The sequence below is a fragment of the Curcuma longa genome, chromosome 21 (genome assembly GCF_044706935.1).
Source record: "Curcuma longa cultivar G26 ecotype Majalengka, Jawa Barat chromosome 21, ITB_CL_G26_1.1, whole genome shotgun sequence".
Classification (NCBI taxonomy): domain Eukaryota; kingdom Viridiplantae; phylum Streptophyta; class Magnoliopsida; order Zingiberales; family Zingiberaceae; genus Curcuma; species Curcuma longa.
In genome coordinates, this window is record NC_133881.1 from 5,537,385 (window position 1) to 5,550,890 (window position 13,506).

Genomic DNA, 13,506 nt, shown 5'->3' on the forward strand with positions numbered 1-13,506 from the left:
GTCCGGTTCTGACTTCGAATTTCCAACCGGAAACTCTAGGTCGAACCGACGCCTACTGTTCCCTCTTCCGGGGAACGCGTCCTCACCTACTCCCCTCAGGAGAGATTACCTGATGCCAGTACGATCCTCCAGATGGACTGGACTTTTGCTCGGCGCTCGATGCTCCCGGACTTTCTGCTGGACTTCCGCTTCCCGGCTGGTCCAGTCTTCCACCTGGTTCGCGACACCAGGACTTTCCACCTAGGGTTACCACCCCCTAGGACTTTTTGCCTGAAGCACTCGACCCACCAAGACTTTCCGCATAGGGTTACCACCCCCTATGACCTAGGGTTACCACCCCCTAGGGTTTTCCCCTTGCCTAACCGCAACTAGCTAGGACTTTTGCCTAAGTACACTTAGGACTTTCCTGCAAACTCATTCAAACCGTTAGATCACAAATGGACTTAACTTTGAATCCCTTTGCCATAATCAAAACTTAGGTTCGATCGTCGGATGCTTCCCGCACCAACATAAAATAGATTAAAAAATTAAAATAAAATAGATATAAAATATCAAAGGAAAATATAATATTTTAATAATTTATGATGTATAAAATAAAATTTTAATGACAAAAAAATATAATATTTTTTTTGCAAAAAAAAATCTCTATGGTTACGAAGGAATTAGACCCGGTTTAGTGGACTCGAGTGAGCTTAATTTGCATATTACACCTCATGGGAAGGGAAGAAATAAATCAAAGGATGAAGACATGACGAAAGTTTCTATGACAAGACATATGAAAATGATCACCTCAATTTTGCCAACGATCGATATTATCGTCGATTAATATCCATACCAAGTGTCGCGTTGGATAGATGCATTCCGGAGGCCATTGATCTTGAGTTGGTCGATGATTTTATGTACATTTGGTAGATAGTGAAATGAAATTTCACTTGTGAATTTTAATTAATTTGTGTGAGCCTCTCAATATATAGTGATTAATATATAGGAGGCTCAGTCAAATAGGAATTTCAATTCGCATGAAAATAGGATCGAGATAGAGGCCATTAATGTATACATATCAATCCTAATATCCCTTATCTCTAGCTAGCTAGCTAGCTACTGTCTCATCTTGTATAAGTACTCTTCTTCTTCGATCTACCTCTACCAATTGAAAAAAAAAACACAAAACAAAAATGTTACTTGCAGTTCTATTCACCAACATCGAAGGGAACATTCTCGTCGAACGGTAATTAGCTATCTATTTCTTTAGATCTTTAGGAGATAACAAGAAGCTGGCAAGATGATGATCAATCAAGTTTTGAAAATTTTCTTCTTAATTTCATGTTTTCTGAAACTAAATAAAATAAAATAAAATGAGTAAATGTTCAAAGTGTTGCAGGTTCCATGGAGTTCCTGGAGAGGAGAGGCTCCATTGGAGATCTTTCTTGGTAAAGCTTGGAGCTGAGAATCTGAGAAGAGCCAAAAGTGAAGAACTTTTCGTTGCTACACACAAGTAATATAATTATATATATTATATTACTCCATCGATCTCCAAAGAGAGAAAAAATTGAATCGAATGAATCAATGACGATCGAATCACTAATTAACTTAATTTTGACATTAAATGTATATATGTATCTTGCAGATCAGTGTATATTGTGTATAGCATGCTGGGGGATGTCTCCATATTTGTAGTTGGCAAGGACCAGTACGATGAACTAACTTGTAAGTGAATATATATATCAATTAATTAGCAATATCTATATATATATATCCTTTAATTTAGAGATATTATCGATGATGCATGCATTTTAATTTTAATTATGTATATATCTTTATGTTTGTTCTTCTAAGTGTGTGAAGTGATGTGCACGATAATATCATCGGTGAAGGATGTTTGCAACAGGACACCTACCGAGCGTTTGTTCCTGGACAAGTACGGCAAAATTTGCCTTTGTCTTGATGAAATTGTTTCCCAGGTACGTACTTACTAAAATCATATAATTAATTAATTAATTTGATACAACAATATTATATATAATTGTTTTCTTTTTAATTTGTTTTATCTGAATTAATTAATTAGGGGATGCTCGAAAATACAGACAAGACCAGAATCCGAAACCTAACAAAGTTAAAACCCCCAACTGATATCTAAAGAGATCGAGAAGATGGATGGTAGCCAACTTCACCAAGGTTTGAGCAGTATGTTTTGTTAATTATTTGAATTTGATCTCCATCTCTGATGGAGAATGGAGATACAGACCAAAATGTTTTCTTTCCTTTCGGGATCGATCAATTCGATCTTCTTTAAATTTGCTCAAGGTTTAATTATTCAATGGATCGATGCTATATAGGGCACATGATAAGCAATTAGATCTAGATTGGTGTCTTATAATTTTTTGCTCAATTAATTTGAAGATGACTAATCTTTGTAAAAGTTTGAGTACTAATATTGATTGATGCTACGTTTGAGTCTCAAAATTATCACAAATATGACTAACTGAATTCATAGATCAAATGAGTTCTTGTATAGTTCCCTGGGAGCAAGGGAAGCTTCAGCCTTCCAATTATTCCCATGCAATGCACTTTACGCTCGTAATTCATTCAGCTGGAGTTCCTCGAATATCGTAATACTAATTCATAAATCAAATGAGTTCTTGTATAGTTCCCTAGGAGCATTCCCATGCAACGCACTTCACGCTTGTGACGATCGATTTATCTATGACATTGGGCCATCCAACGTTGCTCATGTAGGATCGAACCAGTCACTTTCAAAATTAATCGGATCGTAAGAGTTGGATACCTGTATTATCAAAAATAAAATAAAATCTTGTATATATAATATGTGAAGTTGAGGTTTAGAAGGATCATTAGAGGTAAATTTGTTGGTCTCTAGATAGTTTATATATGATTTACTTTAACTTTGTTAAAATAATATATACAAATTAGAAGTAGTACAATAATCTACTAATATTAGCTTACAATCATAAGTAAATGCACTAATTAATTAAACAATGAACATTAAGTAAATAATTATGAAAGGTTTTGTTGGATATAGTCCAAATTAAATTCAACATGATCAAAGAATTTAAAATAATGAGTTAAAAAGATTAAGCGAAGAGGTTAGGTTAGTAAGAATGGGCGATTTTGTTTTGTTTGTCATTGAAATACCTTTGATTAAACTTGTAATAGTTAATTTGATAATTTTTAGATATTTATTCCAAAACAATTGAAAAGAGAATTTTATTTTTTTATTTTAAATATTCTTATTTCATATTCAATAAAAAATATTTTTCATAGGGAAATTCAATCTCGACATCATATTATCACTATAATATAACTTTTTTTCAAAGAAAATCTCTTTTTAATTGGACTTTATCATAATATTAAGAATATATTGTGTGATTTCTATCAAAAAAAAAAAAATAGTCTAGGTTTGATGAGTGTCATAAGATTATTTTTTTAGCGTCGCTTGTCCCATGCGACACTTAAATAATTTATTACAGTAAAAAGTATTGGTGTAATCAATTTCAGATCAAAATTGATTAAGTTTGTTAAATTTGAGTCAAACTTGAGTTAAAGAGTTTTAATGTTTGACTAATATGGTAGAGTGTGACCGTTATGGTAAAGAGGGACCACTATGGTAGATATTGACTGATATGGTGTTTGATCAAGATGGTAAAGGAAGAGTCAAGTAGGTAAAAATTGATTGGATACTTGACGGTGGAGAAGTCCAAGTAAGTCACGGTTGATTGGACACTTAACATGCAAGAGAAAGTCCAAATAGATCACAGTTGATCGAACATTTGATATTCAAAAGATTAACCAGGAGTTGGCATGATGTGAGGAAAATCATTAAGGATCAATGCTTATAAAGGACCGGATACTTACCATGAAAAGAAAATAAAAAATCCATATGGGTGATGATGGACCAGACACTTGGTGGTTGAAAATTAAACAGGGAAGTTGACATGAGAAAAGTCTAAGTGGTTCAATGATTGACCAAACATGACAATGAGAAATGTCTAATAGGGAGTTAACAATGAATGAAGTCCAAGTGGATCATGAAGAATTGAACACTAGGTACATGGATGAAGTCCTAACAGGTCGAGAGTGACCAAATGCTATGCAATGACAAAGTCTTGATAGGTCAAGGTTGATCGTATATTGGGCAATGAAAAATTCTAGTAGATTAAGGTCAATCGACTATTAGGCGAGGTGAGAGTTTAGCCTTAAAAGGGCTAAAATAGAGGTAGCAATCAATTGCTAGGAAGTAGAAATTCATGATTTGAGGTGATAAAGAAGGCTTGCAACTCAACTACCTAATTCAACTATACAGGCTATCAATCGATTGTTGACACTATAGCAACGAATATAATGCTGTGAAATATATTGGTTAGTTCGACTGCTCATTGACAATCGATTAGTGACTACTAGCAATCGATTGCTAGGGTAAAAATAACCATTTTATAATGGTCGAATTATAGCAAGACAATCAATTGAAGGTAAATTAACCCGAATACAACCCTATAAAAGAGGATTTCAAGGTCATTTAAAGATGTCGGTTCTTGAAGGTTTGGAGATGAAGTGCTATTGTATTTTCTACCATCAAGAGACAATTCAAAGCAATAAAGAAACATTCAAAGCAAAGTTTTTACTTGTAAAATTTGTTTTACTTTGATTTAATTTGTATCTTCGTATTTAATTGTATTGCTTGTGTTTGTTGTGTAAGATATCGGAAATTTCGTAGTGTTGGAGGATGTGACTCGTCTTGCAAAGACGAAATCAACGAAACCAAATTGGATCAAATCAGAGATCGTTTGGGTAGTAAACCAAACGAACCAAGTTGGTTTGGTTCGTACGGGAAGATGAATCCAAAGTTTCGCCTTGCGAAGACGAATCCAACAAAACTGGTTTGAGTCAAATCGGAGGTCGATTGGTTAGTGAACCAAGTGAACCAAAGTTGAATCTGGTTTGCTATAGTAACCGGCTCAGTCGTATACTAAATCCTAGGTTTTTAAAGTTGGTTTAGCCCAGTAAACCTAGTTTAAACGGCGCCGATTAAGGTTAAACCGGTTTAGGTTACTATTCATTCCTCTTTAAAACTAAAACTCGTGATTCCCTATTTTTTTTATTCCTCCGCGCGGCGCCCTCCTCTGCCTGACGCTACGCCTCCACCTTGCCCCTCTTCTCTTCCTCCTCGCTGCCGCCGCCTCCCTCACTAGCCGAAGCCGGCGCCACTGCGCCTCTCCACCGTGCCTCCGTCTCCACTGCTGCCGCCGGATCACCACCGCCGACGCACAGAGAAGAAGCCCTGTCGCCACTCGCCGCCGCCGTAGCCAGCTACCATCTTCATCGTCGCCATTCTTCCGGAAGCAGAGCCATTGCTCCGTCGCACCTCGCTTGCAATCGACGACCAGCGCCTCCTTTCTCTTTTTCGCCTTCGACACCGATCGCCACCGCCTCAAAGAGTCGATCGACGCTGCCTATTGCTTCCGACCGCACAGGGCATCGCCGGACCGAAGAGCTCGTGAGGAGGCTTGATTGGGCTTCAATCTGAGGTAAGTGTTGGATTTTGGTTTAGGTTTGTTTAGCCAAGTTTTTTTAGTTGGAACCCTAGGCTTGGCTGTGACCAAAGTGCTTGGATTGCACTGTTTTTGGAACAGAATAGTGGGAAGGGAAGCTATTGAAGGTCAACCGCGGGCTAGGGCTTCGTTTGACATAGAAGTGAGGTAAGTTCGTTGAAATTCGAATAAGCTTTCTCTATTTAGCAATGGATTGTAGTTTGTTGGGTAAATTTATATGGATAACTTGGTTTTCTGTAGTTGGTTAATTATGTTGGATTTAAGGTTAATCGTGGTTACCGTTGGAAGTTAGTTAGGGTGCATGAGGGTGAAATTAGTGGTGTTGTTGGACCTTGATAGGGATAGATTTAAGTTGGTACATGTTGATTTGATAGGTTAAATGTGGAATTGATTATTAACCTAGGGTTGGGATTAGTTGGATGGATTGGAGTAAATCATGAATTTAATTACTGTCATTTGATACGTTATGACTGTAGTAAGTGTTGTATTATCGTTGTTGTAGGACCTTGATCTTTATTAGTCCTATTATACGGAGTGAGCTTGTTTTCTGGGGATTCTGTTGCCTACGATCGTCTAATCAGGTGGGTACTCCTGTGCTTGGTCAACACAGGTTCTCCTTTCGTAGTGCACGATTACTTTATTATTATTCTTATTATAGTCGTTGCTTGATTCATGACTTGAGACTTACCTTTGACCTTAATATGATCTCTTGTATGTTGCTTTTATGTATCTTGTGGATACTCTTGTTTTCTTATTATAGTCTCCCTTCTTCTTTGTTGATCTATGATACCTTGTTGTGGGTACCCTGTACTTGGTTAATACAGGTTCACTTTCCGTGCATGCTTGTTGCTACTTTACCAATCTTGTTACTACTCATATCGTTGAGGTGTACGTGTTGATCTAGTTGGTACCTATTAATAATCATCATTGGATACTTATCTGTTGACCTTGTGATGCTCTGATTCCTATCATGTGATACCTTTGCTAATTATGTCAGTTACTCTGTTGATACTAGTGTTAGATGTTGTTTGACACACGTTATCTGATCCTGATATATTTATCCACTGTTAGATCAGTATTACTACTATATTCTCGACATATGTTGACCTTCATAAATTCCTATTGAGCATGCTAATTAATTAACTATTACATATTGGGATGATCATCATGCATCCATAGTAATTGTAGGTGTTATTTGTGTTGGCGTTCTGGATCTCCGTCCTGCGATCCGGATTCTATCCGCTCCGAAAAGCATAGAACCCCACAGGACAAAAATTTTATCCCGCCTGGATCAATTGACAAAGTCTACAAAAGACTAAGTCAATCAATCCTTCAGGATCGCCGATTCCTAAATTATCTTCTACGGTTTCTACGACTAGTTCTAGTACGAAAATAAACTGCGGAAAATAAATCATACCAGAACCTTTAGATGACCTCAGAATCTTTCACTGTATTCCTAGCTTCTTCCTGGACGTTGGGTGGACAACGAACCTCCAGAAATAAAAGATGCAAATTCTCCGGATGAAGAACCTTTGGATCGCTTTGCTTCTTCGCAGCAACTTCGCTTCGTCTTGTATCCTTTCTTGGATCCGGCCACTTCTCTTGGAGAGGGATGTTCAGCCACCTTAAGAAGGATAGGAAGGAAGCAACACTACAACAAAAATTGTATGTTGGGGCGCTCAAAAAGTGCCTCAATAGATTTATGTTGTGACACTTTGATTTGTTGAGGCGTTAGGATAAAACGTCGTACAAGCGGGTGTCACAACAAATACTAGTGCCCCAACAGATATTTGTTGAGGCGTTACTAAATGTTCCTTGAAGTGTTTTTGAGGCACGAAAAAATGCCTCATCTGCTATATGTTGAGGCATTTTATTGTGCATTTTAAAGTTCATTTTAAGGCATCCAAAAGTGCCTCATCTGCTATATGTTGAGACGTTTTATTTTGTCTCATAAATTTCATTTTGAGGCACAAAACAATGCCTCACCTGCCATATATTGAGGCAATTTATTGTGCCTCTTAAATTACATGTTGAGGCACAAAATAGTGCCTCACCTGCCATATATTGAGGCAATTTATTGTGCCTCTTAAATTACATGTTGAGGCACAAAATAGTGCCTCATATATAATATGTTGAGGCGTTTTATTATGCCTCTTAAATTACATTTTGAGGCACAAAACAGTGCCTCATCTATCATATGTTGAGGCGTTTTATTATGCCTCTTAAATTTTCTTTTGAGGCATGAAAAAGTGTCTCATCTGTTATATGTTGAGGCGTTTTATTATGCCTTTTAAATTTCATTTTGAGGCATGAAAAAGTGTCTCATCTGCTATATGTTGAGGCATGACAAACGTAACTATATCAACTCGATTAAGAATTATGTAATTTCAAAAGTTATACACACATTAACATACTTTACAGGGTGTTTAGTTTAGAACAAGTTGGAGAGCATTTGCTCAAATATCGACCAATCGGTGTAGTTATGATATCTATGAACAAGTAGAATCAACAAGTCAGTCTCAGTTTCCATGAACAGCCGCTCTTCAGATGAGTGTTTGTTGTCTCTTGAGCTTTGCTGCCTCGGTGAATCTTACTAGCTTTTGCTCCTACAAGAACAAGATAGAACATAAATTATGATTAAAATTCTTGAATTTTCACAGCTAGAAACTCAATATTTATTTTCAAATAATCGAGACCCATGGTTCGTTCTTGTGGTAAGAAACTCACATGCAGCGGATCCCCAATATTTCTGTTCAGTTGTGTCCATTCAAGATGCAAGCTACTCTTATTTTTCTCTGAGGGCATTTCAGAAGGTTTTGCTTGAAGAACATTCACCTTTTCTTCTAACTCTTCTAGCTTCCTTACAAGACCAGAAAGGAGGTGAGCCTCTGTGAACGCAGGAGCAGGTGAGGGAGGTCGGAATTCCTCTTTTGGCATAGAATCCATAGAAAACATAGGATTGTCTGGATGCATTTGAGAGCATTCATTTTGGAGCCTCTTCGATACATGGCTGGTGGCTGAACAAATTAGTGCAAAGAGATATGTGATGAGGGTCATTACATATCGAGTCATTTGAGCTTTAACTCCTTCAGCAGACCTATGGATCTCAGAGATGGAGCTTTGTCCTGCAATAAAAAAATAAAACATCAACACTACACGACACCAATTGTAATAGAAAACAATCATAGTTTTCTACTATTTAGTTTATTTTAATTCTTCTAAAAATTTGCTTGAGAGTATCAAGATTAAATATAACTTGTGATTCTGTGGTGCATTTTAATTAGATGGTAGGGCTGTAAATGGACAAAATGTCTGTGGAGAAACTTGATATCAAGCAATAAGAACTTATTTATATTGTCAATATAAAAAGAATAAAATAACCAATTTTGAACACAAGCACTATATAGGCTTGTTAATGCTCATCGACAAAGCTCATGAATAAATGTCCTTAAGGCTCAATTCATTTTTTATATCTCAAAAAATTTGTAGGTTAAAATTATCTGTGACAAATAAAAATGAGAACATAAAATAGATTTTATTTATTGGACCAATGCTGTATCTAAATTATAAGGACAACCTTTATCTCTAGATGAGATGATCTATAACCTTTTCAATGCACAAACTTAATCAGTTTTTTAAGCTCATTATGATAAATAAAGGAGCTTGGGCATAGGTCAAGCTCAGCTCTCAAGCTTGTTTATAGCCCTATTAGATGATCTGCAGTTTATGGAATCTGAAAATTTTTTGGGGCCCTTCAAGCCTGGTGATGGGTAAATCAATTTATTCTGAAACAGTTTGCCAATCACTAGAATCATAAACTTTAAAGTGAATAGTTTAAGCCTTGTTGCAAAAAAGTAGTTTAGGCATGAGCATTGCTTCAGTGCCGTGGTTGACATACTCCCTATTGATTTTGGATCTGAGATTTGACAACTATTATTTGCATCAAACCTCTACGCATTTATGCATGTTTCCAAAAAAAGTAGGCTAAGCCTCATAAATTAAAACAAAATGCTGTTGCGAGACATAGTTAAATCACATTCCAATTAGATGCTAGCAAAATATAATAATTGTCTCAGCAGCTAAGTATTACCGGTAATGCAAAGTATGAATGAAAAAGGAAGCAAGAGCTGAGTTGATTATGCTTTTAGGAAAGTAAGATGGTATATATCATCATGAAAACATTTAAATTTCATTTGAATGAAATCATTTTTATAATTGCCAAGCCATGTTAATGATGGGGAGTAGCTACATGGATTTTTTTAACAAGTTATTATCGAAATTGGAAATTAAATTATTTCTGATAGAAACATTTTTACCTTTAGGTCCATCTAGTCTTCTGCTAGAAACTTGTTTCTTAGGTCCACCAATTACAACCTTGTCTACCATGGGAACATATTCATCATACCCTTGAAAGACGGACGAGGAACTAGCTGCCTTCATCAGTTTTGCCTGCCAAATAGAAAGAGAAAAGATATTGATGTTAGTAACTTCTATCAGATTATGAAGTGGCAAATAGTAGAGAGACTTTTTGTACAAAACTATAATGAAATATATGTAAAGCCTCTATTCCAACCGAGAAAATTTTGTCAGAAAGTAAACAGATCTTTTCTACAAATATCTCAGTAACAGTAAGCACAATTTGCATAGTAATTTAAGTTGCTCTTCTTTACTTGGGTGGAGGAATTGGAGGGAGAATGGGAGTAAGTGCCAATTACAGTTCTGCACATGAAGATATTATCAATAATCAGGCGAAGAATAAGAACCAAAGGTTCACAACTAAATGAAAATAATAGAAAGAAGTGCTCCCTGTACAAGAAAAAAGCCCAAGTTATGCAGTTATGTGGAGTGAACAAAACGAAGATCACAAGTAATGAATAAAAGCTGCAACAAATCCATTTAAAATTTAGAAAATTTGATCTTGTTTCAGCAGCAAGGAAAGAAAACCAATCAGATAGTCATGGTACAGTTAAAAGGTACAGATTACCTCTTCATGTACTGGGGTCAGGCGAGGATTTGGTAAATATGCTCTTGATGCTTTAGGAGAGGTGACGTCTTCAGCCTCTGAACCAGATTCAGCAGTGGACGTATCACTGCCCTTTATCTATTTCAGCAAAAACAGAATTATAGTTCAACATTTTATAGATTGAACTTCGGTTGGGACTAGAAAGAAATGAGAAAACTCACCATTGGATATGGTGGCTTAGCATAAGCAATAATCTTTCCTTCACCATTGGAAACAACAACTATTTGCCTGGCACCGTGTGCTTCACCACTAAGGACCATCTGCATAAAAACAAAAACCAATTGACAAACATTACAAGAAGGGGGGAAAAAATTCAACAAATGAGATTTGGACAGAAACCTTCAGTATATTGGGGTCCTTCCAAGGACCTTTTTCATATTTTAGGCACCCTCCTTGCTCTGGACAGGTACAAGAACCACCAAGGAACTCTGGCAGCTCACTGGAAATTGATCAGATATGATCAAAAGATTAATGTCAAAGCATCCATCACATTAATGTTGAAAATTTCTGTAAAAAAATAATAGGCAAAGCACACACCTTGGCTCAATTATCTCCAATAGCTTATTCTGGTACTTTGTCCCAAGAACCTGGTGGAAATTTGAAAAATAATCTCAACATGCATCTGCTCATGTCTAAGTCTCATCAGTGTTGGCATGAAACTTACATGAATTTTTGAAGTAGTCTTGGGGTCCAGAAATGATTTTATGGTGTTCCATAGCAACCTAAATCCAGGGCCAGCATTGACAATAAACATCCGGTGCAAGGTCTACAGACATTGTTTTTACCAATACCCAGCCCAATATTCTAACACATAAAAAATTCACCCGCTGAAACAAGATGCTTCTGTATACCTCAGGGTAGTTGTCATTGTCAATCTTCTGTAATTTCTGAATTAGTTCTCTAGCAGTTTTGCTGAAGTTCTTCAAACCCTATAAATCAGGTAATAATAGAAAGTAACTAATTAGTCCAGTGTCTGTTCTATACAAAGAAAATGAATAATTTCAACATGCGGAAGAGTCTGGGATGATACCATACCACTCCATGAACATCAAGAATAGTCGTACTTGAATCAATGTGCTTTTTTGCAGCAAGTGAACAAGCTGGGAATTTAATTAAAAAGCTCCTTTCAAACTCCTTCACATGGTATCTTACATATCGGTCCATTGTGGTCACCTGCATTAGTTTGTTAGGATCAACTTTCCCCAGCCTTTCAATATAAACTGGTCTTCCCTCCTTGTCCACTCCGTGATAACCATGAGGATAATACTTCAGAACTTCACTTAATTCAGAATACTCAAAGTCCTGATGAAAATAAAACTCTATTAGATATCTGGATTATGAACTAAATCCAATTTGAACAAAAGATGAGCTGGCAATGTTCAGGATAAGAGGGAAATTGAGAAACACCAATATCATTATCAACCTATGCTTGAGTATCATTATGTGCTCTTTCATGTGAAGCTTGAGCACTATCACATGCAATCGACTTTCTGGTGGATTGCCTGCTAGATTTGCCACCTCGTGTTCTAACCTGCATAAAAGATAAAAGAATACATGGAGAATAATTTGTACAAGTTCCAACGAGAAAATAAGCAACAATTTCAAAACCAGATTTACCATTTTCAAGAAGATTAGTAATTGCCGCTAGAACCAAACAAGGAATAAAGGATCGATTAACACTTGTTGGTTTAACTCATGCTAAGGATCCATTAAGATCCGAGAACACAACTAATTCTATTAAGGTTCTTAATCGCAACCTTTACAAGAACATACCAACCGAATCCAACATCAACAGGATACCAAATCAACAGTACTGAATCTGTCAAACACACCATCCAAACAATTCCATAAACTCCACTAGAATCAACAAGAAGTTTACCTTCAAGATCAATCCCAATTAAGCCCTCAATCAAGCCTCTGTTCAGCCCGAACCTTTCCTTAATCAACCGAAACCTATAAAACAGTAACCACCTCCAATAACAACATACTAAGCAAGAATCTAATCCAATGAAACAAACTCCTACAAGATCTAACCAACATCAACTTACCTCTAGATCTGATCAAAGCCTAATCAAGCCAAACTCTTCTTCATTGGCAGTGGACGGCGAAGGCGCGGCGGTGGAGGGCGCAGCAGCGTCTGGCCGCGAAGGGCAGGTGAGGGCGACGGCTGTTCGCACTCGAGGGGTGAAGGAAGGCGAGGGCTCGGCGGCGTCGCGGATGGTGGCGTGCGGCTGACCTCTTCTCTGTGCGTCGGGCGGCGGAGAGGGAGGTGCGGCGGCGTCGAGCTAGGCGTGCGGCTAGGGAGCAGTAGGACGGCGGCGTCGGCGTCCCGCGGCGGCGACCTAAGTGTGGCGACAGGGCATTGGGGTGGAGGAAATGCGAGGAAGGGGAGGGGAGGAAGCAGCAGCTCGAAGAAGAAGAGGAGAGGCGGCGGTGTCGGCGTCGGGTAGAAGAGGAAGGTGCGAAGGGGAGCTTCGGTGCGGTGCGGTGCGGTGCGGCGCGGCGCAGCAGAAAAGAAAGGTTTGTGTTTTAACGAGGGGTGAACAGTAACCTAATCGGTTTAACCCTAATCGGTGCCCATCAAACCAAGTTTTAAGTGCAATTTTCATGATTTTATTACAAAAATACCACTCAAATTTTAAGTGCCTCAAAAATTACATTTTGATGCATTTTAACTAAAATGCCTCATTAGATAGTGTCATCTAAAATCATTTTTCTTGTAGTGCCTATTTCACTGAAAATAAAAGAAAAAAAAATAAGAATTAGGAAAGAAAAAAATGATAAATCTCAGTTAGTCTCATTGACCGGTGATCGGTTCGGTCCCACAAAAGTTTTCCGCCACCTTAGAATTGATTAATAAAAATATCATAGAGATAGATGATCACTTTATTGCCTCCAATAATCAATAAATTGATT

At 37.3% G+C, this 13,506-nt stretch overlaps 2 protein-coding genes across 2 annotated transcripts; one reads left to right on the top strand and one right to left on the bottom strand.

Annotated features, from left to right (window-relative positions):
* The first annotated feature begins 1,175 nt into the window (after window positions 1-1,175).
* Window positions 1,176-2,137, top strand: LOC141814168 (uncharacterized). The gene is made up of 5 exons (XM_074702123.1): window positions 1,176-1,228; window positions 1,382-1,495; window positions 1,628-1,707; window positions 1,837-1,961; window positions 2,066-2,137. Exons 1-5 carry the CDS (start codon window positions 1,176-1,178, stop codon window positions 2,135-2,137), a joined length of 444 nt encoding a protein of 147 aa, XP_074558224.1.
* A 5,973-nt stretch (window positions 2,138-8,110) lies between these two features.
* On the bottom strand, window positions 8,111-13,292 carry LOC141815086 (phosphatidylinositol/phosphatidylcholine transfer protein SFH6-like). Its single transcript, XM_074703045.1, has 14 exons — window positions 13,275-13,292; window positions 12,768-13,141; window positions 12,364-12,543; window positions 11,998-12,121; window positions 11,626-11,892; window positions 11,442-11,519; window positions 11,255-11,356; window positions 11,128-11,177; window positions 10,930-11,029; window positions 10,752-10,850; window positions 10,552-10,668; window positions 9,884-10,016; window positions 8,295-8,692; window positions 8,111-8,173 (listed from the first exon to the last, which is right to left on the bottom strand). Exons 1-14 carry the CDS (start codon window positions 13,290-13,292, stop codon window positions 8,111-8,113), a joined length of 2,103 nt encoding a protein of 700 aa, XP_074559146.1.
* Between the last annotated feature and the right edge of the window lie 214 nt (window positions 13,293-13,506).

Excerpts from the sequence above, each read along its gene's own strand:
- LOC141814168 (XM_074702123.1), top strand. The coding sequence starts at position 1,176 with ATGTTACTTGCAGTTCTATTCACCAACATCGAAGGGAACATTCTCGTC. Across the intron at positions 1,229-1,381 it reads GGGAACATTCTCGTCGAACG|GTTCCATGGAGTTCCTGGAG; the intron begins GTAATTAGCTAT and ends AAAGTGTTGCAG. Across the intron at positions 1,962-2,065 it reads TTGATGAAATTGTTTCCCAG|GGGATGCTCGAAAATACAGA; the intron begins GTACGTACTTAC and ends TTAATTAATTAG.
- LOC141815086 (XM_074703045.1), bottom strand. Across the intron at positions 12,122-12,363 it reads GTTGATGTTGGATTCGGTTG|GTTAGAACACGAGGTGGCAA; the intron begins GTATGTTCTTGT and ends TCTTTTATGCAG. Across the intron at positions 8,174-8,294 it reads ATATTGGGGATCCGCTGCAT|GAGCAAAAGCTAGTAAGATT; the intron begins GTGAGTTTCTTA and ends TTGTTCTTGTAG.